The sequence below is a fragment of the Centroberyx affinis genome, unplaced genomic scaffold, assembly GCF_046629955.1.
Source record: "Centroberyx affinis isolate AG114_WGS23_722 - 3 ecotype Tasmania unplaced genomic scaffold, CSIRO-AGI_Caff_v1 ptg000745l_1, whole genome shotgun sequence".
In the NCBI taxonomy this organism is placed as follows: Eukaryota; Metazoa; Chordata; class Actinopteri; order Beryciformes; family Berycidae; genus Centroberyx; species Centroberyx affinis.
In genome coordinates this window covers 121,811-144,676 of record NW_027279358.1, presented here as the reverse complement: position 1 = coordinate 144,676, position 22,866 = coordinate 121,811, and the positions used below count along the sequence as shown (strand labels likewise).

General features: G+C 42.8%; 1 protein-coding gene across 1 annotated transcript in view; it reads right to left on the bottom strand.

Moving 5' to 3' along the window:
- cacna1ia (calcium voltage-gated channel subunit alpha1 Ia) overlaps positions 1–22,866 on the bottom strand; it is a 136,377-nt gene that overhangs the window by 72,654 nt on the left and 40,857 nt on the right. The window contains exons 2-4 of the mRNA XM_071519866.1: positions 16,320–16,431; positions 8,173–8,306; positions 2,358–2,455 (exon numbers count right to left, since the gene is read on the bottom strand). Coding sequence (XP_071375967.1) covers positions 2,358–2,455; positions 8,173–8,306; positions 16,320–16,431 — 344 coding nt within the window. The remainder of the gene's footprint in view (positions 1–2,357; positions 2,456–8,172; positions 8,307–16,319; positions 16,432–22,866) is intronic.

Here is a 22,866-nt window from a genome sequence, read left to right as displayed (position 1 = left end):
TCACTGTTGCTTTCTCTATTGCTTGTTGTCTTTCACACACCTATTCTGTTTCCCACTCGCTCTATCTCACACCAATTTCATCAAAAAAGAAATCCAACACACAGGCACACACACACACACACAAGCACATACACACAGCACAAGACTATTATCTGCCATTTTGTTGGAGGGCTACAAATTGAGGTGTGTGGGGGGTCAGCCGGTGCTCCTGCTCCCTGTGTATCGCTGGACAAAGTAGCGATCCAATGAAACACGGAACAAATAGCTTTACCCCCCTGCTTCCTCACCTATAATGGGGTCACAGACAGGGGAAAGGATAGGCCAGCACACACTCATTACTTACCGCTTACTGATAACAACATACACACCTAACAGACACACACACGCACGTACACAGACGACTCGCATAAAGAAAACAAGAGACACACCCATAAATGAGAAATCAAGAGAGTATGCACATGCCGGCACAAATTCCCACACACTTATACACATATACACACACACACATATATGTTTGTAATGGGCTCATCTACCACCCTTACAGTGCAACTCTGCGTCTGTTAACAAACGCATGTATCTGGAGACTCAATCATGCTAAGATGCATAATCATCGCCGCAAAAGCAGATTTGTTTACAGGCTGCACACTTGTCGCTGAAACGCGAAGCTATCAATTCACTCTACCGCACACAATATCGCCCAATCAAACCACTTAGCGCATAATTCAATTAACATCCATATTTTATGAGCGCTGCTGGTGGCAATGCTGTCTGAAATATTGATAAGGGTAGGTTACTCCTTGGTGGTCACAGAAGACGGTAGACTCGATTAGGAAGAATCTGGTTCTGTATGATGGGACAGTTAGCTGGAGAGAGATGTTCACTAACAACTTGCTCGAGGTAGGAGGAATTTTGGATGTGTGTGTGTCTGAGATGTGTGTGTGTAAGAGAGAGGGGTTGTCAGAGAGAGCGAGAGAGAGAGAGAGAACGTCTGTCTGTGCATATGCATGAAACAGAAACTAAAGGAGAGAATACATCAGAAGGGGAAACAGAAAAAAATATAATTTTACCGTGTTGGCTTCTTGAGATAGCAAGAGACTTTATGTTCCTATTAGTGGCATTATCTAGCTCTTAATGGTCCGTATTAACTGGCCTGGCCTGTCCTACAGTCGACTTTACTCATTGGTACACTTTTATCTATGAGGTCATTTTGTGTCTGCTTCCACATTATTGCACTCTTGCACAGAAAAACTTGGAAATCACTGTCCGCAGTTACAGGAAATATTTTTTTTCTTATCTGTCCCTGAGGTCCAAACTGAATTAGGCAAAGGGGTTTTCATGTACTCAGCTCCCTCTGCTTTGGACTCATTTCATGATTATTTAAAAGTGAAGGGGCTGGTCTCTCTTGGTGAGTTTAAACTGATAAAGAAGGATCTAGAGGCAGACTCAATGAGGAGCAGTCTACGCTTTGTTTAGCCAAGATCCATTTAGGCTCTGTCTCTGATCCTACTTGTCTGATATTGGACTACCATCTTTTGTACACCAATAAAGTGAAGTTAGACTTTGTGCTTAGCTTTTATCTGAATTTGATTGTATTTTTCCTTAGGTACTGTACATTATTGTGAGTTGTTTGTCCACAAGTTTCATGTTTTTCATTAATGCTGTTTTCTTGGCTCTCGAGTGGACTGTCTGGTTATTGAAAGTTTTGTAATCTACCAATAGCCACTGAGGCACGAATCTCTTTCTGGTATGATATCAGTAGAACACGGACGGAGTTTAGTAAAAAAACAAAACAGAAAAGCATATCACACCTAATGTGTCTGTCCCACAATCAGCATTAGCTGCTAACGCTTGGCTAGCCACTAAAGTGCTGGAAGTGTGTGGCAAGACTAGCCTGAACCTAGCTTGATCAGGCTAATTGGTGCTTACAATGATTAAGAGCTGTCTGTTAGGGCAGCAGGACAAAGAAATCAATAGGTGTTAAAAAGTTTGGCCGAGAACTGAGTTTTAGATTAAAGGGATGGGCTTATGGGCACGGACAGCTCAGTGAAGCGGCATTAACGGATGATTTGTAAATCTGATAAAGCGGTGACTCAGGGCCTGAGCAGGGCGTGTGATTAAGCATAAGATCAGATAAGATGAATCTTTAATGATCCCCATGGGGAACGGTGACAGATGGATGCACAGAGAGGCAGAGACGTTATACATATACATGAACTCACTTTCAGATGCATTTGTACATTATGTAGAAACAGAAACACCTTAAGACAGACACACATGCAAGCACAAAGAGAACTCAAAACACACGCACAAGCACAAACACACAAACACACACACAAAGAGATATAGGATGTTCTCACTGGGCACTCTGTTGATGGCTTTGAGGGGGCGAAGGACCCGCACCGTCCTGATGGCTGACAGGTTGATGTTCTGCAGGTCCAATGAGTACTCCACCATCCTGGACAGAGAGAGAGAGAGAGAGAGAGAGAGAGAGAGAGAAAGAGAGAGAGAGAGAGAGAGAGAGAGAGAGAGAGAGATTAGATTATAGATAGATAGATAGATTAGAGAGAGAAGGAGCATGTAGGACACATCAGTTACCTGTTGCTTGGACCAGTTACTGGGTTATTGGTCCAAAATATAACATAAAAGTTTGTCATCTTTGTTTGTTTTGTTTTATCTCGTTTTGTGTTTAGGCTAAAGAATGGTTTGTCATGTGTGTATACTCATGTTATAGAAAATTCATTAAAAACTTCCTATGATCATACAGCTGGAGAACCACTAAACTCATCTGCAAACATAACCTGCCTATGTGCTTTATTATGTGCCTGCCAATACTGGATGAAGGGCTTTGTTACAGACTACTGGTACCAATCAACCATGGATCCATGGTAATAGCAGCACATCAAAGGAAAAAAGAACAAGGATTAACACAGCTCCAACTGGACCAGAGATCCCTGGTCTTGTTTCAACATAAGTGGCTTATCTTTCGTCTAGTCTCACCTGTCCCCTACCGAAGCTGTGGTAAGGGAGATGTACTGATACAGTACAGAGAAAGTGGTGGGGGGATAAAGAGACAAGGCAGAAAAAGCATCAAAATGGGAGAATAACATGAAGGAGAGGTGAGGAAGGGAAAGAGAGCTTGAAAGAGAGAGATTCATTCTATTCTAAGTGTTGCCTGCAGGATGTTATGGCTCAGTCAGAGCCTGGCATCTGTTAGCAAGTCATTTCCACAGCATGGCTAAGCTGTTTGTGCCCCCAAACCCCAACCACTTTCACAGGAGAATGGCCACGGTTTGCCATAACTGTGTGTGTGTGTGTGTGTGTGTGTGTATGCGTGTGAAAGAAAGCACTGTGTGTACGTCTGAATGTACCATGTTGATATGTGCCTGTGTTCATCAACATAGAGAGATGGTACGAGTGAGTGAATGGTTTTTATATCTATAATAACTGATGACAAGGAGAAAGCGCCAGTGTTGTGTATGTTGTGCATGTGAGTTGAGTGTGTGTTTGTGTGTGTGTGTGTGTGCGTGTGTGCCTCTTGCACGAAATAGAAGTGCCTGGGGCTAGAACAGTGTTGGGACAGCATGATATCAACAGCAGCAGCAGCAGCACCAGCTAATAACACCCAAAGTACATCTACTGGCTTTTTACAATGCAAGCAAAGCTTACTGTCACTCACACAGACAGACTTATGAACCGTGTTATTTATAATAATAATATGATACTGATACCATGGGGAAAGTCTCTTTTGGCTTGCCCCCCTCCAGGTCACAGGGTCAGCTGGTTCCTCTGACCAATAGACTGCTGTCCACACTAGTCAATAACACTCTAGTCTACTGAAGGTGGGTAAATGTGTGTAAATCTATGTGCCATTCCCCTATAGGAAGCCATATACACCAAGAGGAAGGTATAGGGACTATAGGGTGGCAGATAGAAAGGAGAGAGATTGTTTGTATGAGTCAGATGTCTAATAAATAGTTCTTGTGTCAGTTTATCAGTTGCATCAATTTATTACTGTTACCATCATCATTAATTACCACCAAAGACAATGAATTCTACTTCTTGCCAATAGAGCTTATTGAATTGAACTGAAATGCTTGTCACAAGGTTCTGAGGGGTGAGAGGCAGCAAGGGAGAGAGAAACATTTGTGTGTCTGCTATTAAAGAGGCAGAAATACACACACACACACACACACACACACAAACACAAAACTGCATACACACACATGTTTTTCCCATCGTTGTGATGAATATTTGAGAGGTAATTAAATGGAGCTTACACACCGACAGCTTGATCCCTAGTCACTACAATTTATGATTTATTTATTAATGTAATCATTAGTGGGCCTAGCTGCACAGGACATACAAAACTATTGTATTTATATTGTTCAGGTTTGTTATTATTCCTTCTCCATAAAACTATTTTTTGAAATTCCTAAGAGATATTTTGACCTTCATATGGACCTTCACTTTCAGGTGAAATCGTTACTCCTATTGGCCTCATGGCAGCACAGTAAGAAGCCATCAAATTTTTAAAGCTCATAAGTCCCACATTAGAAAGAATTCATCTCTGTGAGAGTGTGAACAGGCACGTGTTCAGGCACGTCCCAAACCAATTTTCTCTTCCCGGCGGAGTTTGAGGTGTAGAAATGCCAGGCTGCAGCCTGATGAAAATGTCACAGTATAGAGAGGAGGGAAACAGTTGTTTGGGGCTAGCAGTGGTATTGAAACAAGCCTAAGACATTATAGCAGAAGTGGTAGCTCTAATGATTAGATGTGGGCTGGAGAAGTTGAAGGCACGTCAGAACCACCAGGCTGCATTTGGAGGACAGAGAGGGCAGCATGTACCAGATAAAACAGTGGAAGAAAGGACATAAGATCAGAGGTCTCGGTGCCTGTGTGTGGGTCTCTGGACCTGTTGTATGTGTGTATGGGTGTGTGTGTGTGTGTGCGTGTGTGTGTGTGTGTGTGTGTGTGTATGTATGTGTGTGTGCGCGCGTGCTCTGTGGAGAAGTGTCTCTTCCTGTACACATCAATCAGGCCGCTGTGTTTGGGAGGGTAATTAGCGGACCGCCGCGAGCCTCCTCTCTCTGATTGTTCTCTCTGTTTCACATTCCTTTTTTTGGCTCACACCCCTTTATCTCATTCATGCTTTTATGTGTCCAGTGTGTGTGTGTGTATGTGTGTGTGTGTGTGTGTGTCCCTGTGTAAGTGTGTGTGTGTGTATGGGTATGTGGATATGAGATTTAGAGCTCCAAGGCAAAACCAGGGTAGACATAGTGAGAGGAGTTCAGAGGCCCCTCAAACAGGGCAGACAAGGAAGGGAAATGAATCGCTGGCATGGTGGGAGTTATGCTTGATTATAAGTTATATGCTAAATAAGTGGGTCTTGATTCTAGACATACACTGACAGCTGTAAGTTGATAAGTTTGCACTGTAGATGTTCAGTACGGTTTTCCAAATTCACATGATATCCTCATCAAAAACACTATCAAAGCGTACCGGTAGACTGTGGAAAAACACTGCTGGAAGAATGTCTAATAAAATGTTTTTTTAAATGGCTGGATATCTGAAAACTACCAATTAAAAACACTGCTAAGCCCATGTGTTTCAAAAGATAGACAATAATTGTTCCATGTCAAGAAAATAATTGTACAACACCATTTACAGCAAAACATTCGTGAGAGACACTCTTTCAGGGTCTTTCGGGAATATAATGAAGATTGCGATCTGTTGTTGAATTCACTGACTTTAATGGCGCAGGCAAAAACTAGAGCTGCAAAGGTCTCCTGTTCTTGCCCTGTGTAATTATGTTTCACAGTTAGAGCTATATAGGAACACCCTACGAAAGAGACATCCACAGAATGTAATGAGGAATTTGTTTTTCGTTGCGTGTCCCTCTGAAAGCATGCAGGTAGTGTCCACCAGGTTGAGTCAAGGTACAGCTCCTTGACTATAAAAACATCAGCCAGGAATGAGACACAACTCTAGCTCAGAGTGAGGAAGTATAGTCCTTTATCATTTCTTTTACCCGGTACAACAGGAGGTTTCCAGCCATCCTAGGCCTTCATTAAAATAAACATGGAAGGCGAGACTGACCTTCTGAGAAAGAGTCATGCCTCATCCCCGGATCAAGAGGGTGAGGGGAGACACACAAGGACACATGCTGCTATTTTTCACATTACCACTGCAGATATCAGAAAGGCTAGGAAATGTATGTCTCAGTCGAGTGAATTTGATTAAAATAAAATATATACAAAGTAACACACTGTAGGAGGCTCTTTAGGTGCGGCAGGGCCATGGGGCAGAAGCTTGAGCCCCCCTTTAGAGGCTGTCTGGTGTGTATGGGGTCCGTAGGGGGGTGACAGGAGGAGATGTTCATCCATGCAGGAGAAAAAAGAAAGAAAGAGACAGAGGAAGGAAGAAGGAGAGAGAGAGAGAAAGAGAGAGAGAGAGAGAGAGAGAGAGAGGTGCTAGTGCCCTTGGGTAACAGACATGGAGCTTATAGCAGACTGTCGGCTGTGATTTGGCCTGGCAAGGCTGGCACTGCCCTCTGCAATTAGCCTCGACGCTAATCTAATGGATGCTGCCAAGAGGAAACGAAGACTGAGGCGTCCTCACGCGTGCACATACTGTACACACACACACACACACACAAACGCACGCACAAACACACACAACAAACTCAAAAGGCATAAGTTGGCAGACTGTAATCTCATACTGTGCCACACACACGCACAAAAACACAAAGTATGACCATCCACTAGGGATAAACTGACTCAGCTCAAATGAAGATGAATGTCCCTCTACCTTCCCTGGTAAGTCGGTTTCTCAAGCTTTCTGTCTGCTATTTTACCAACCTCTCTCTCTATCCATCTCTCTATCCATCTCTCTATCCATCTCTCTCTCTCTCTCTCTCTGACACACACACACACACACACAATCTTTGCTTTTTTACCCATGTCTGAGCCCTTCATTTCACTTTGTTCATCGCAGGTGTTTGAGCAGGTGTGTTTGCTTTTGTCTTTGCACACATACATGCATCCAGCATATGCGTACACCCATGAGTGTTGGCCTGTGTGTGTGTCTGTGTGTGTTTGTGTTTAATGGAAACCCTGTCAGAACAGGCCAAAATTACACAATATATGACAATGACCAAAGAGATCAAGTAGCTTTGTGTACGTGTGTGTGTGTGTCTGCATGTGCACTATGCATATTTTACCAGTGAATGTCTGTGAAACCCTTTCCTTAATTCCTAGTTCCCCCTTCCTACCTTCCCTCCTTCCTTCCTTCCCTTCTGCCTTCCTTGACATGCCCCATCTACTGTTATGACCTTTCTGCATGTATCGGGCAAGATGGCCACCATATGGCTCTATTTGGGAATGAAAATGCTTAATGACACTTCTTCTCTACTGTTAGGATTTTCTAAATCAATCAGGTCTAGACAATAATGGGAAAGCATTCAGGTTTCCATGACAACATTGTGGAAGCTCAGCGACTGTGTAGCCAGCATTGGAGCCAGGGGCCACTTTACAGAAACCTCCTAACTGCAATCTGTTGTCTCACTTATGAATGCAGTTTAGAATTTTGTCCATTAAAGAGACAGTCTCTAAAAGCAGAAGCAAATTGCTAAATGGGGCAGTGCCGAGATGGTCAGACACCATTACAGTATTATAATGAAAATGTCAATTTTCACTTTTAGATCTCAGTTGTAATTCAAATAGCTGTTACCTAAATGACTAATAACATTAACATGCCACATATATAAATGGCTCATTGTGGACGAATTTGACAGACATGAATGATTGTAACATTGCAGCATTTTTGAAAGTTTGTTTCATGTACAATTGCCATTTGACAAATCAATATTTATGCAAAAGGAATGTCTGCCCTCCGATCACATTAACTTTACTGAAGCATGTTAATTAGGACGGACATTGTTTTTTCGTCATCAATCAGAGGCAAGTTCCATTCTTGCTAACCCCTCACTACAGACATGTAGAGCACAGATTTTAACATAAGGATAAAGTTAAGTTAGGAGACAAAAGTAGATTGTGGCCTCTGAATTCCTTTTCCTGTAGAGTTCTGCTTCGATCTCAATCTTCAGTCAACATCGTGACAGGCAGACTTTGGTAGAAAGATAGTTACCATTGACGTTATGATATGCGAGCTTACCCAGCCATGACGATGAAGAAGTCCAGCCTGTTCCAGGTGTCTCCCAGGTAACAGCGACGGCCAAAGATCCCCAGAGCCACCATCTTCACCACCATCTCCAATGCAAAGAAGATGTAGATGAATGCATCAAAAGCCTGGGAACACAGAGAGAGAGAGAGAGAGAGAGAGAGAGAGAGAGAGATACAGATGGAGGAGCAGGGTTGGAGAGAAAACAAAAGAAAGACACTTTGCATTAAACACATTAGCCATGCATCATGTATTCCTGTTTTTTTCTGTTTTGACTGTGTAGATTGTGTGTTTGTGAAATGAAATGGCTCAAGCTGTTCTCAAAGAGCCCTCTGACTTTTCATTTTTTTCCAACTCAGTTTCCCAGCCAACTAGAGACACATGTCATCTGTGTCGAGGGTTGCCTGGTTAAAAAAAAAAAATGGTGAGCCGGGTTCAGCCCTCGGCTGATAACAGCTGCTCTTCATGAAGAGGAGGCCTAGAGCGATTTGCTTGATAGCAACACAGAAAGTGAAAGACCGAGACAGATAGACACAGATTGGCACGCATGCACTTAAGCACTAACTGCTTTTTCATTCTGACCCAGTGTCTACCCAAACACATCGACACAATCCGTAACCTTCCATTTTCCACCTGGCAAAGGCAGTTTTGACACTTTTTGGGTGTGATTGGTTCACACTCCAAAGCACAGCCTTCCCAAAGCTCACAAGACCTATTAAATCAGCTGTTTCCCGTTCAAACCCCCTTTTTTATACAACCGACAATGAGCTAATGGCACATTGATAGACAGAAGAATGATGTCTGGTATTCAAGGCCCTTTGCCTGTTCTGTGTGTGTGTGTGTGTGTGTGTGGGGGGGGGGGCTATTGCTACTGATGGCTATTGCTTCAGCTAAGGACAGTTAAAGTGCAAATCATAAAATGTTAATGGTTTCTTAAAATGAATTGCCATCTGTTATTAGCCTGTTGTTAATATTGTGATTTGAATGGCTGCTACAGAACTAAAGGGAGACGTTTGTGGGTGTGTATGCGTGTTTATGTGTGCATGCATATATGCCTCGGATACTAGACAAAACATATGGTGCTCGATGTGACCCGACCCACACTGCAATAGATGAATAGCAAGAGAAGTATGAAGTGAACAGGAAAAAGAAACTGAGGGAGACTGAGGACAAACCTCAGAGAAGACAAAGATGAAGGGAAATAGAAGAGACAGTGAGAGATAAATGGAGAGAGGGAGAGAGAGAGAGAGAGAGAGAGAGAGACAGAGAGATGAGCCCATATCTCTGCCATGTCCTGCTTGCATTATTATGTTCAGATCACTAGCTAAACCTCCTATTGTATTTTCGGAACAAAACTCTTTCCCAGCTCTTTGCCCCAGGCTGTATGACTGTGTTTGCTGCCTTGTTAGATATTCCTGCTACATATAACTCAAGCTGCTGTCTCTTGACACATGGACTTTAAGGCCTTGAAATTCAGAAAAGGCTAGAAAAGCTACGGCTGCTTGCTAATAAATCATGGGTCATCATTTAGTCTTTTGGTATAGCCAAGGCTTTTTTTTTATTCCAAAATTGTCCTCCATCCCCCAACCACTGATCTTGTGTGTGCACATGCACACGTTTGCACACATACACACACACACACACACACACACACACACATACACCTAATTCTTTATTGTTAATCTTTCACGTCAAAGTGATTTGAAATACTCACATTGCCGGCCAAATTTGAAATAAACAATTTGACCCAAAATGTTCGGCCAATAAGCTTACAGTAATGTAATGTTACTGTAGGAGCAAATACAAAATTGTGGGCTACAGCTTAGAGCCTACAAGAGAACGAGTAGCCTAGCTAGCTACAGATCCTGTTACAGGCCCATGGCGTGTGAATTCCACCGGTGGAAAACGGACAGAATTATTGACGGATAGATTTCTGTCCATTGGGCTGTTTGGGAATGTCAACATGGTGGAGAGGCAGAAATACAGCAGCCTAGCTTCGCTAATAACTAGGGGTGGGACAAAATATCGATACTGGAATATATCGTCATACTTCCTCTTGCGATACGTTATCGATACACTGGTGCCAAATATCGATATTTTTATTAAAACATGCAGGCGCTCTGAACGGATTCCCCCGCATTAAGCCTGTTACCATTTTTACTTACCAGAGTCACTAGTTAATGACTCCTCGTGGTGGCGCTTATCAAATGAATGAGGGTAAAGTGAACGAAGTTAACTAACTTGCGGTGAAGAAGACAAATAACTCACTCAAGGGGAAAATGGCGGACAGCTCCCCAAGCGCTATTTAGCCGTCTACTCACCTCTGTCTGGCCGGCTACTTTTATAACTGAATGTCACTAAACGTAGACACTATCAGAATTTGGTAGTGACAACCGAATTTATGAATGAGAGTGACTGCGCATATGTATGGTATACTGGAGCAGACTGAAGTAAAATGACTAGACTACGGTTAACAGGACTCACTCCATTCCTCCGATCTCGCGATGGCTGGAAATAATGTCTGTAACCATAGTAACGTTTACTTCAGACCAGTATGGCGGCTACCACTGCCTGTATTTTCAGTTTGTTTGACACCAGTAACTCCAGTAACCAGAGGCGTCAATTTATCCATAAGATCTTAATAAACCGCCACTGACAGCGGCGTCACTTTCTCTTTTTCCACCGCAGGAACTTGATACTTTTAACCGCAACATCTGGGCCGAGACCGCAGAACTGGTAGGAGCAACTGCCATGTTGAGGAATATAAAATTTGAGAATGTCCGACAACACTTACCTCCGTCTCTTTCAAATTAAGGATGATAATGTTACGTAACATAACGAGTGTCGCGCCACGTAACAACCAGTTGTCCAGTCCCGTTCTGGTTCACACTACTAACCGAAACCGCTGTCAAATTGGGTAGTCAGTACCTGATTTTTTCAGGTAGTGAGTTTGGTTATAGAATGCGGTTGTCACTCTCCTTAATAACTGAACTGCGTGTGAAATTGCAAGGAGAGCTGTGAGTTTCATAGCGGTTTCAAAATAATAGCGATCTCTGCTGAACCTCGGATCGCGCAGCGAACGGTTGCCATGGTAACGACGGACTCAACTGAAGCGTTACAGCTGTATAACGCTAAATACAAGGCAGGAGCTGAGGATATCATTTTAGCGGCTTCATGTAACGCTCCTAAAGAAATTCCTGGCCTTTGATGTTACCACCCAAGTTTAACCAAGTCCCACTGACTCCATTTTGCCAATGTTCAAAATATAAATGGGAGAAGTAAAGGGAGGAAAAGGGAAAGATTAGAGGGACTCCTGTTTTAGGAGGTTTGTTAAAGTCAGTATGCAGGTGTTATGACCATGTAAAATTGGGGGCATTTTCTCATTATTTAAACTGATTTCTGGTTTCTAACATTATTGGATCTCAGTTCTGTGAGTGCAGTAGTACTCAGGAGAGAGATCCAGTCTTGCTCTGAGAAGACAAGAGGCCATCTCACGAAGCGACATCTCAATAAGCGTTACCTGACTTACTGACTGACTGACTGACTGACTGACTGCCGACCGGAATTTGCCGCGTGATGCCCGCAGCTGCTCCGTGGGAAACCAGCACAGATCCTGTAGGCTACCCACAGCGCACCTGTTCAATTATACGCACTGAAGCACTACCACATGGTTAAATTACCTAGGCTAAGGTAACGCAAGGTAACGGTTAAGTCACCTACCGTTAAAGTTTGTAGGGCAGCAAGGAGTAGGCTACTGTCTGCAAATCCCATTACTGACTGTGGAATGTGAAGTTTCACTTTTGTTTTTACACCAGGAGACTGTGGATTGAGTTCAATGCTGCTGGTCTGCTGTCTGTACATCTCCTAATTACAGACATGATGTGATGCGCACATCAGGTATTAGAGATCGATTTAGATCCATTTCTTCTTTTCTGAGTAACTTTTGATTTTGTGCCTCTGTATGGGAAACACTGCATCTCACAGTCAAAGACGCCCTCTAGAGGCCATCTGACGAAGCGCATCATCTCACTAAGCGTTACCTGACTAACTGACTGCCTGACTGCCTGACCTGAATTTGGCTCGTGATGCCCTCGGCTGCGCCGTGGGAATAAAATATAACAACTTCATGATTTTTGCTACCCAAACTGATGTTAGCAGACTAGAGCAGCTAGAGATAAGTTAGCAAGCTCCAACTTCAAGTCATTATACCGTTGCAGGGTAACAACAAATTATAGGAAAGGTTTTGCAAATATATTGTTCAACTGACAAGTAAAGGTAACTCAGAGTCCATCTAATAAGCAACTCACAGAAAAATATGAATAAGGTAAAATATTGAAACCTATAGTACAAGGATAAAATGACTGCAATTGATTGCTGTCCCAGACTGCTCAACTAGGCATGCTATAGAGTTTGTGTGCTAGACAGATAAAATGGCACACACCAATAGACATAATACAGTGGGAAAGCAATTTTTAGTGTTTTCAGGTTATTGCTTATTTTCAGGTTATTATGTGGGTAAAATGATAATCTAGAGACTCCAGCCTAACCCACAGCAGGCTACAAAACACTGGTAATACACTTGGATAGCCAAGGGTAATGTGCTTCAATTGGAGAAGAGAGAGAGCCAGAGTTTGTTTTTCACTCAGCATTGATGAACAACTGCAAAATGGTGTTTGTAGCTATAGGCTACATTGCATTGCATTGCATTGCTAAACCAGTCTTCACAAATTTGGGGATTTATTCATGTTCCAGAGTGCTAGAACAGGATCTTTTTCTGAGTCAGAAATAGCTGGAGTCAAGAGACAGGCTAGACAAAGAGAGCTGGGGCTAGCAACAGGAGGAGGGAGGAGAAGTGTCAATGTCATTATTCAGAGACTCCATTCTGTAGAGCGGTTGGGTTTAGCATAAAGGCTGGTTTGTGCTTTATCTTTCTATTCATCTATACTTTTTTTATTAAATATTTCTAGACAGATATAAATACAGTGCCAGTAGTAATTCCCCACATTTTATCATATTTTTTCCTTTTCCCTCCTTCTTCCTCCTTTCTGTTTTTCCCCTATTCATCTACACTTTTACTATAAGAAAAAAGACAACGTGATGTATACAATTGGAGTGGAAGCTCAGTTTTTGCTATTCCATTGGATGCTCTGCACTTGAGATTGCAGTTGAGATTACATTTCAATATGTAGAGGAAGCTATCTGTGTAAGCTCTGTGTGTTTGTGCATATACAGTATGTGTGTGTGTGTGTATGTGTGTGCATCTCTCATTTGGCGTAAGATTTCAACTTTTTTCCCCCAACCTTTTGAAAAACATGGGACTTTTTGATCGTTATGAGGCACAAGCTGGGGTCCTCTTTGAGCCACATAAAAGCAAATGAAGACCAGCACTACACTTAGGCCAAAATGTCACCCAATATACAAAAAAGGCATGTATGTAATTTATTCATTCATGCTGTGAGTGTGGACAATGTCTGTGCCATTTCTTATTTATAGGGAGCAAGATCTCTGAAAGCGGAGTAAGGGGTAAGTTGGTACATATCTGTGCACTTGTGGGTGTGTGCACACGAGTGTGCACATGTGTGCGCGAGCATGTGTGTGTATAGGTCTGTGTGCATGAGAGAGAGCTTGTGCTTGAAAAAAATACAATTCAGTTTATCTGTGTTCTTTGTGCACCTGTGAGCATGACTGTGTTTGTGAGTATATCTGTGAGCATTCCTGCACCTTGTAATGCGTTTGAAGCTGGCATGTGTGTTCCGCCCCCTGCTCACTCACACACACACACAAGCATCAGCCCAAACACAGCCAGCGTACAAGAGCTGGCGGCATGCAATGGGGAAGATGAGAAGATCAGTCTCACATGCTGTTTAAACGATGTTTTGATAAATAATGCAGCCGGCGCGCTATGCATGTAATCCGACGTTGGCTGCATCAGTCGAATCCCTGTTGCACTCTGCTCCGAGTGAAAGGGAAATGGATTCATCATAGTCACTTGTCACTATCACCGGCTTCCTCTTCAATCAGCCTATCAGGTTCCATCGTCAACGTGATTTGTGAAGAGGTTGAGGCTGTCTAGCGATGGGCCGTTTCATGATTTGAAGTAGGAGCCGGTACAGATAGCTACTTCATATGCTGTCATTGTGCGTATTTGGCATGCAGAGAGGACTTGGTAAGTAGGTCATCCGGATTGTGGTTGTGGACCATTTAAAAAGGTGTGTGTGTGTGTATGTGTGTGTGTGTGTGTATGTAACTGCGGAGCACTTGGCAAATGGAATGAGTGCCTGACAAGATGTATTAATGTATGAAGGCATCATGAGGACAAAGGTTCATTTCATATAGTAATGTGAAGCACTCTCTAGTCTATCTTTCTCTCTCTCTCTCTTTCTCTTTCTCTCTCTCTCTCTCTCTCTCTCTCTCGCTCTCTCTCTCTCTCACACACACACAGAAACACATGCGACAGGCAAACGATACAGAATACCTGGCGCAATCATTCTTTTAATATGTCTGTGTGTTATTAGCACATTAGCAGTTATATTAAAAAGGGTGAACAGGTGATCTGATCTTATGAAATTTTGTTATGAAGCAAGTCCCATCCCATCCAAGTCCATTCAAGTGCAATAACAAACATTTGCTGGTTGTGTGGGATGGGATGACTGTGACAGGGAGTGTGTGTTTTGTGTGCATGTACACATGTGTATGCATAGGTGTATACTCTATGCTATGTGTATGCATTCTGTAGCTAGGCATATATCTGTGACTGTTACTGTGTGTGTTTCTGAAGCGAGGCTGGGATATTTCTGAAGAGAAGGCCAGGGAAGCATGCTAGTGCTGCTGAGGGCCACTCTCTAACTCTCTAAGCCCTGTCAGCAAAATCCCTCCTGTTACCATTAGCAACCACCGGAACAGGACCCCTCACACTACCTGGGGAAACAATATGCTTGTTAGAGAGAAAGAGAGAGAGAGAGAGAAAGAGAGAGAGAATAGGGGATGTAAGACGGAGGGAGAGGGGGAGTGGGGGAAGTTGGAAGAGGAACAGAGATGATGAGGGAGGAAAGGAGAGAAGGGAGAGGAAAGAATGAGAGAAAACACTGGGTGAGCACATCATACCCTATACCTGCCTGTGCCATATCATGACAGCGTCAAGTAGTTATAGCATGGCAGTAAATGAGCTCTCTGTGCAAAAAAAAAAGAAAATCTCATGAAATGAATAAACCTATTACAATTTGGGCTGTGGGGGATAATCTGATAGTGTATTCCAGCCTCATGTGCTGTATAGAAGTGATGTATGGAGGTCCAGTCAGTCAGCAGAGCTACAACATATGGACAAACATCCCCACATGCAGAATTTGCAAAAACATCAACAAATGCATGTGGGGCAGAATTAGGCTGATTTTCATTCTTGTCACACCTGAAAATGAGCCTGCCAAATTTACTTAAAAGGAATTATAATCCCATAGCTGCACACTGATCCCTCAGTCAGTTGGTGCCGATAATTATACATCAACCAGCCAGCAACACATCCCCGTCTCAGACCAGCACTGCTTACTAACACAATCAATGAGATCACAAAAAAATAGAAAGTATTATTTGAAGAAGAAACAAAACACAGAATAAATGACAACGGCTCTAATATAAGAATATACATTGCAGTGTTATTAACCCCTATCGTCAAAGATAATGAGTAGACAATGATCATCACTAGTTACAGGATCGATCACGAGTTCCAAAAAGTGCCAATGTCTCCCTGGTAAGAGAGCAGGAGGAAATACAAATCCTCCGGGAGGGAAGTGCTGCACAGTGTCAGCATACTGTAGTGTAGCCTGAGGGACAGTGACAGTAACAGTGGTGACGAGTTGTTCAGTGGTGAAGAGTTCATGTCCAATATCCCAGTTTCATTCACAACTCACCGTTCTATTAATATTTCTTGTCGTATCTAAATGAGTAGCATAATATTGTCGTCTAATCTTGTTAATCTTGTCTCTGTATTGTTTTGACTATCATGCAAATAAGGGGTCTTTGAATTGAATTGAATTGAATTGATGAGGCCCCATTGTACATGACTAAGTTCATCATTGTGTTGACGCAGTATCCCGCCCACACACACACACACACACACACACACACAGAGCGAGGGTGTACAGTACCTGCAGTATCTGGCAGCGGTCAGAGGTGCAGTCGATGTTCTCACACGGCTGGTACATGCCCAGCGTCACACAGTTGAGCAGGATCACCATGATGCTGATCCTCTCGAACCACGTATTAACAGGACTGGAGTTAAGGAGCGTAGCGGTTGAGGAGAAATACAAACCGACAGACTCATATTTGTTTGCAATAAAGGTGCAGATGAAGAGTTCATTTCCAAAACACATCATATCCATTTTTAAACACATTATCCGAAGGGCATCATTCAATATCCATAATTTTTTTGGTATAATTTGTGCTGTCAGTTATTTTGTAAAAGATTAGATATCACTTCAAATGGTGGAAATCTCAATTTGGAATGCAACTCTTTAACTATGGATTAGAGAATTATTAGATGGTCACATTTGACGGGGTTGATTTTCCATCATGAGGACAGTCTTCTCACAGCGCAGCCACAGAGTTTGGTTCCAAAATGAGATATTCACATATTTTGAAAAATGTGACTCTCTGAAAAAAGATTGCCGTCACAAAAGTAGAACTCATCATGAAACACAACTGAGATTAATAAGCATCTTAAGGCTGAAAATAGAAACATTTGATCATACAATCAATAGTATCTTAAGCTTGAAACTCATAGGATGAAGCAAAACATGTATACAAATGTTTAAGAAATGAGATTATTCCCCACAGTATGAACAAGTATAGAGACAGGCAGATTCACATCACACATGGTGGTCTTTGCATGTGCGACTCACTCACAGCGTGCATACAACGCGTCACGAGGGCTTAGAGGCAGCGTGCAACAAGGAAAATGAGGATGAAAAATAGATAAACAACCCTTCTTTTTTTTGCCAGGGAAGACGCCATACAGCAGGAGAGGGGATGACATGTGACACAGGTCATGAGTCATGAAATAGACTGGGACTCGTACACGCCTCAGTCCGCCCAGGCACGGGACACATGATCTTCATTTGACATTATAAACAATATAGAACGAGAACGATTAACAATTCATGAACTTCAAACAAGGGCTAGGTGAGACTAATACTATTTGTCATTTTCATCCTCTCAAACACAAGACAAATATGTGTTCAGATAAACATCGAAATTCAGTCATTAGCAAATCATAGGGAGTGAAAACATAATGAGGAATTTTGCTTGAGCTGTTCATCCATGGGCTTGTGGTTCGCAAGCGCAGCATGCTATTGGCCCCCGCTCTCCCTCTGTGTTTTCCTCCCTCTACTCCTCTCAGCTCTTTCTGCGATGCACACACAGGGAGCCACCCTGTCACCATGCAGACTGTGCAGCGCTGCACCATCCAGAAGCCCTTCTTTACACCTCTACAACATCTACAGTCGCACAGACAGTCACACAGACACTCATTTTGGCACTATGCACACATATTAACACAAGTCCTTTTGAACTTTGCATCATGCAGTGAACTTTATACTTAAGAACCGTGGTGGCTTGATGTGGGAAGTGTTTGTGTGTGCGATGGTGTGTGTGTAGTGTACTGCACAAGAGATCTTCATTCATGCAAAACACTCATACACACACTTTTCCCTATAATGCCTCACATCCCACACAGATATAATCTGCAAGTGTACAGAAGGCCACACACATATTTTCTCTCTCTCTCTCTCTCTCACACACACACACACACACACACAAACACAATCCCCTTTTTATCTAGAGATCCTGAGGTTGGAAACATCTCTGTTATTCCTTTTTTCATTATGTGTCTCTCTCTTGCACACACACACACAGCTCTCTCCATCCCCCTATCCCCTCTCCTCTGCCTGTGCTGTCGCTTTAGCACTGCTCTCTGGGGGTAACGCAGTGAAAGAGTGAGAAGTAATATCAGGCGAAAGACGGGTAGAAAGAAATATGCGTTCTCTCACCACCACTCCCTTCCCTTTTGGCTATAGTGTTCTCTCTTTGCAATTTTCCTATCTGTTGCCTCTCTCCCTTTTTCCTTCTATCTCTCTTTACTCTCTGCCTTTCATTCATTCCCAGGTGTGACAGAGCAAACGATGGCCAATTTGGCCCTCCCAGCAAAAACAAGCGCAAACACTTTGGGACACATTATACGTCGACAGGCAATGCAAAATCAATCAGGCCTGTGTATTCAGCGTGTGTGTGTGTACGAATGTGTGTGTATGCGTGCGTGTGTTTGTGAGTGTGTGTATGTGTGTGCAGCAGTCCCATAGCGCAACTAAAAAACCTGCCCCGGGGTTCTAAGCTAGCAAAGCCAGAGCCAAGAACACAGGCACGGTACACACTCACAGAGAAAGAAAGAGCAAGACACACAGAGAGAGAGAGAGAGAGTGAGGGTGGGAGGGAGAGAAAGAAAATACATAGAGAGGCATAGAAGAAGACTCTGTTTGGGACTTAGCTACAAACACAAGACAATGAGACAAAGAGCAGAAAACTATGTCGGTGCACAGTGCTTCTTCTGGTGTTTCCATGGATCTCAAGGCTCAGAACTTTAACTCTTCCTAGCTCAGAGCCTTAAGTCTTCAGATTAAAAGTCTTTCCAGAAGGGGCTCAGTCGAAAAAACACACACAACCTCAACAAAACAGCAACCCTCCGCACACGTACACAATCTCGAACTCCAAAGCGAGCGGTATCAGCGGCGTCTGCGATGACACGCCAAGTGACTCAGCGCTGATTTGCGCTCAATCTCTCTTTGTCACGGCGAACCCTAACCTCTCCCTCCCCCGGGGGAGAGGCAGCGGCAGCCGGCTGACTCACGCCCAGCTGATCCCACAGCGCTAGCGGATGGCTGGCCGTGTCACTCTTTAATCATGGTGGGAGGGCGCTAACTGGGTCTGACACCCAGGACGCTCTGGGGAGGGGGGAGGGGAGGGGCGCTGCTCTGGAGCTTCATCATTTACAGTAACTTGATTGTTCGTTTAAAGCTAAATACTTACACTCCCAGTCAAAAGCTTGGACACACCTGATTGAATTTACTGAGTTTTTCATTACCTTAAAGCCATGTTAATCTAAAGGCTTATGCTTAAATGCTTGAAGACAAATAGTGAAGTTGATGCCTATGTATGAATTTCTTTCCAAAGCCTTTGCCTTTCCATCAAGGCAAAGAGAGGCTACTTTAAAGAATCTAAAATACAAGATAGTTTTGAACTGTTTAATACTTTTTTGGTCACTGCATAATCCCACCTGTGTTATTTCATAGTTTTAATGTCTTTCCTATTATTCTAAAATGTGGAAAATATTAAAAATAAATAAAAATGTGGTGTGTCCAAACTTTTGACTAGTGGCATACCTCAACATATCACTCTCTAATTAGTTTTGATGGCTGTAGAAAAATTAGACCATCGCAGAGATAATTGGTTTATTCTGTGTTGCTCTCTATGTGTTTCTATGTGGGCCTAAACCAAAACAGGATGAGGACTGCCTCACTCTGAGTGAACAACATGAAACTGCTCAAAATGGCAGATGGTGGAACCATTGAAAAGAAACACCACTCCCAACAGCTGTACCCTCTTCAGTGAAATGCAAAAAAGAAGGCTTTGACGGAGGAGGCGAAAAGAATGAAGGAGGAGAGTGACAGAGCCTGGGGGAAGACAAGGCAGAACCTCGGTCCGGCGTTCGCTCCTCTCAGAATTGATGTCAAAGTGCTACACAGCACCTTGAAGGTTAAAGTTCGGGTTAGGACAGGACTGTTAGGTTAGAGAACAGGTTTAAGATGGGCATGTATTAGTGAGGATTAAGATTAGGGTTAGAAGTTAAAGCATTGGGGAATTTCCATGAATGTGCATGCATGTAGGTGTGAGTTTGTAGAGTATGTGTGTGTGTGTGTGTGTGTGTGTGTGTGTGTGTGTGTGTGTGTGTGTGTGTGTGTGTGTGTGTGTGTGTGTGTGTGTGTGTGTGTGTGTGCGCGCGTGTGTGTGTGTGGTGGATACAAAAATAATCCCTATAGTTACCATATGGTAATTATATCTCCTCACACACACAGGCTAGTTTCAGCAGTAAAGGAACCTTATGATTCCTTATTCAGAGCAACACAAACTCTCACTCTCTCTCACACACACACACACACACACACACACACACACACACACACACACACACACACACACACCAAGTACCAAGGAGATTCAACTCACATCTTTCTGACTCTGAGGACTCTGTTTATTCCTTTAACTGTTGTTTGCTGTCTCTCTCTCTCTCTCTCTCTCTCTCTCTCTCTCTCTCTCTCTCTCTCTCTCTCTGGCATGACATCTTCTCTCCCTCTCTCATTGCTCCTCTCTCTAAGTCTATATCTAATCTCCTTAGGCTGTGGACAGTGTCCCCTCTCTCTGTCTTCACTCTCTTCTCATCTTCCCTCTCTTCTTTTCCACACGTCTCTACCTATTTCTATGCCTGTCCTTCTGTGTCAATACACATTTTGTCAGACACTTGCCCTCCTCTTTTATCCTTCTTCTATTTGGGCCTATCCAGCTTTATCAGGCTCTCTGTCTCACTTTTTAACAAAACACTTTAGAATCCTCTCTTTGTCTCTGATTCTCTCTTCGTCTCTCCCTGTCTCTCTTTCTACCTCTGTGTTGCTCTCCACTAGAGAAAAAGGTAGAGTTAAGGAGCCCCAATTTGACCTTATTTCTTCCCCCCTTCAGTGAGCAAATGTCTACACAAAAAACAAATTATTCTAATCACCACATCCCAGACGGAAACGTAAAAATGGAGAGCCCTGGTGCATGTGTGAAACCAATTTATTAGCTGAGTGCATTTCTATTTTATTTTGTCGCCCTGCCTATGAAAATGTTGTATTCCCTGCCGGCTGCGGCGTGTACACATTTCGCAGTAGGAGTCTTAAGACTGAGCATTACCATAATGTGGTGACTACTTAAATATGTAAGCTTATGGGCTAAGGCGAGCGGAAAAAACACACATCAGGAGTTGGCAAACCATAAGTCTGTCTGAGTGTGCGTGTGCGTTTGTGTATGTGAGTGTGTGTGTCTAGTACCGTGTATATACATCTATCCAGTCTTTTCTATGACAGCAATGGAAAATATGATGAATATAAAGTATCCAAATCATCCTTTTTGTAGAGGCATGGGTAACTATGCAACACAATATGCGAATATTTTCTGTCTGTTGTAAAGTCTGTCATGTTATTCTGTCACATCATGATCGCTTTGGCACAGATCCCTGTGGCAAATATTGTCATTAAAATCACATGTTAAGTATTTAGGTACGCAGGTTGCATAGATGCTACTGTGTGTTGCTGTTTGTCGCTTTTTAAGTATTTACTGTAGATGATGCTGTTGTGCTATCCACAGTGTGTATACACAGCAGCTACAAAAAGTCACTTATAACATGTCAAGTAACACTTACATGGGAAATAGTTTCCCAAACTCAACAGGAAATCATTTTGATTTGTGGAAATGGAAGTCTGTCTAGATAGTAACTGTTAGACACCTCAACAACAGGTAGAAAATATCCCAGCAACTTTGCAATAATCATGTTTTTTCAAGCTGCCAGCACCTAGTAAATAGGGAGCGGCCGCGAGGTTGGAAAGTGGCCACTTTGGAAAAGCACTGCGCCTGGCTGCTTTTTAAGCAGAGCGGACCACTTTCTGAAGTTAAGAAATGTTGAACTTTTTAGAGGAACCAACATGACATGGAGCAATTTTCTGTGATCCAACTAATCACAATGAAGATGAGGCTTCACGCTACGTGGGCAGCTCACAGCTTACAACCAACAACCAGAGCGAAAATGGAGAAAGTAATGGTAAACAAGTTGGTAGCAGTGGTTACTCTGATGGGAGCACATTGGCTGTGTTGTGGGAGTTTCTAGTAAGGGTTTGACAGTTGTACTCTGTATATACTGTTTGCAGTGGCAGCTGGTCGTTAGGGAAGCAAAGTACACGTTGCAGTACCCGCTATATCAAATTATCAGCAAAAAATGCAGTTGAGGAACTGCTTTTTCTATAAAACACGAAATCTGTGACATTTTAATATGTAAATATATTTCCGTTTTGCTACTCTTTGTCATCAACTGATGTAACACAATAGTGATTCAATCTATACCCAGTTCATGAAAGCTTTTGCACTGATGCGTTTTATGTTTCTAGTAGTATAGAACAGCTGTTTGTTTGGAATAACTAGAAGAACTAGATAGCTACCATGAGCAGTACTAGCCACCATGGCTGAACAGACAAGAGACTCAGAAACTCAGAAACTACAGAACAGAAACTCAAACTTCATCAACAGAAATTCCAAATTCCAAGACGTCACAGTGCTGGAATCAACTCTGGGAAGTGCAGTGCAAAAACACCACAGCAATGCTCAGCCCTAAACATGTCGCCAAAATAAAAAAAAACAACAATGAGTCAACAAAATATAAAACAACAATGAGGAACTCAGAAGATTACTTCTTCAAATAAATCTCTTTCCATTAATTATTTTTCCTTTCTTTCAATCTCTGCTTCAATCTCAATTCTCTTTTCTGTCATGTGAAGTGACGGCTGCTCCACTAACACTCAGCAACTTTAGCTGCATGATAATAATTCAGCTTCCTATTCA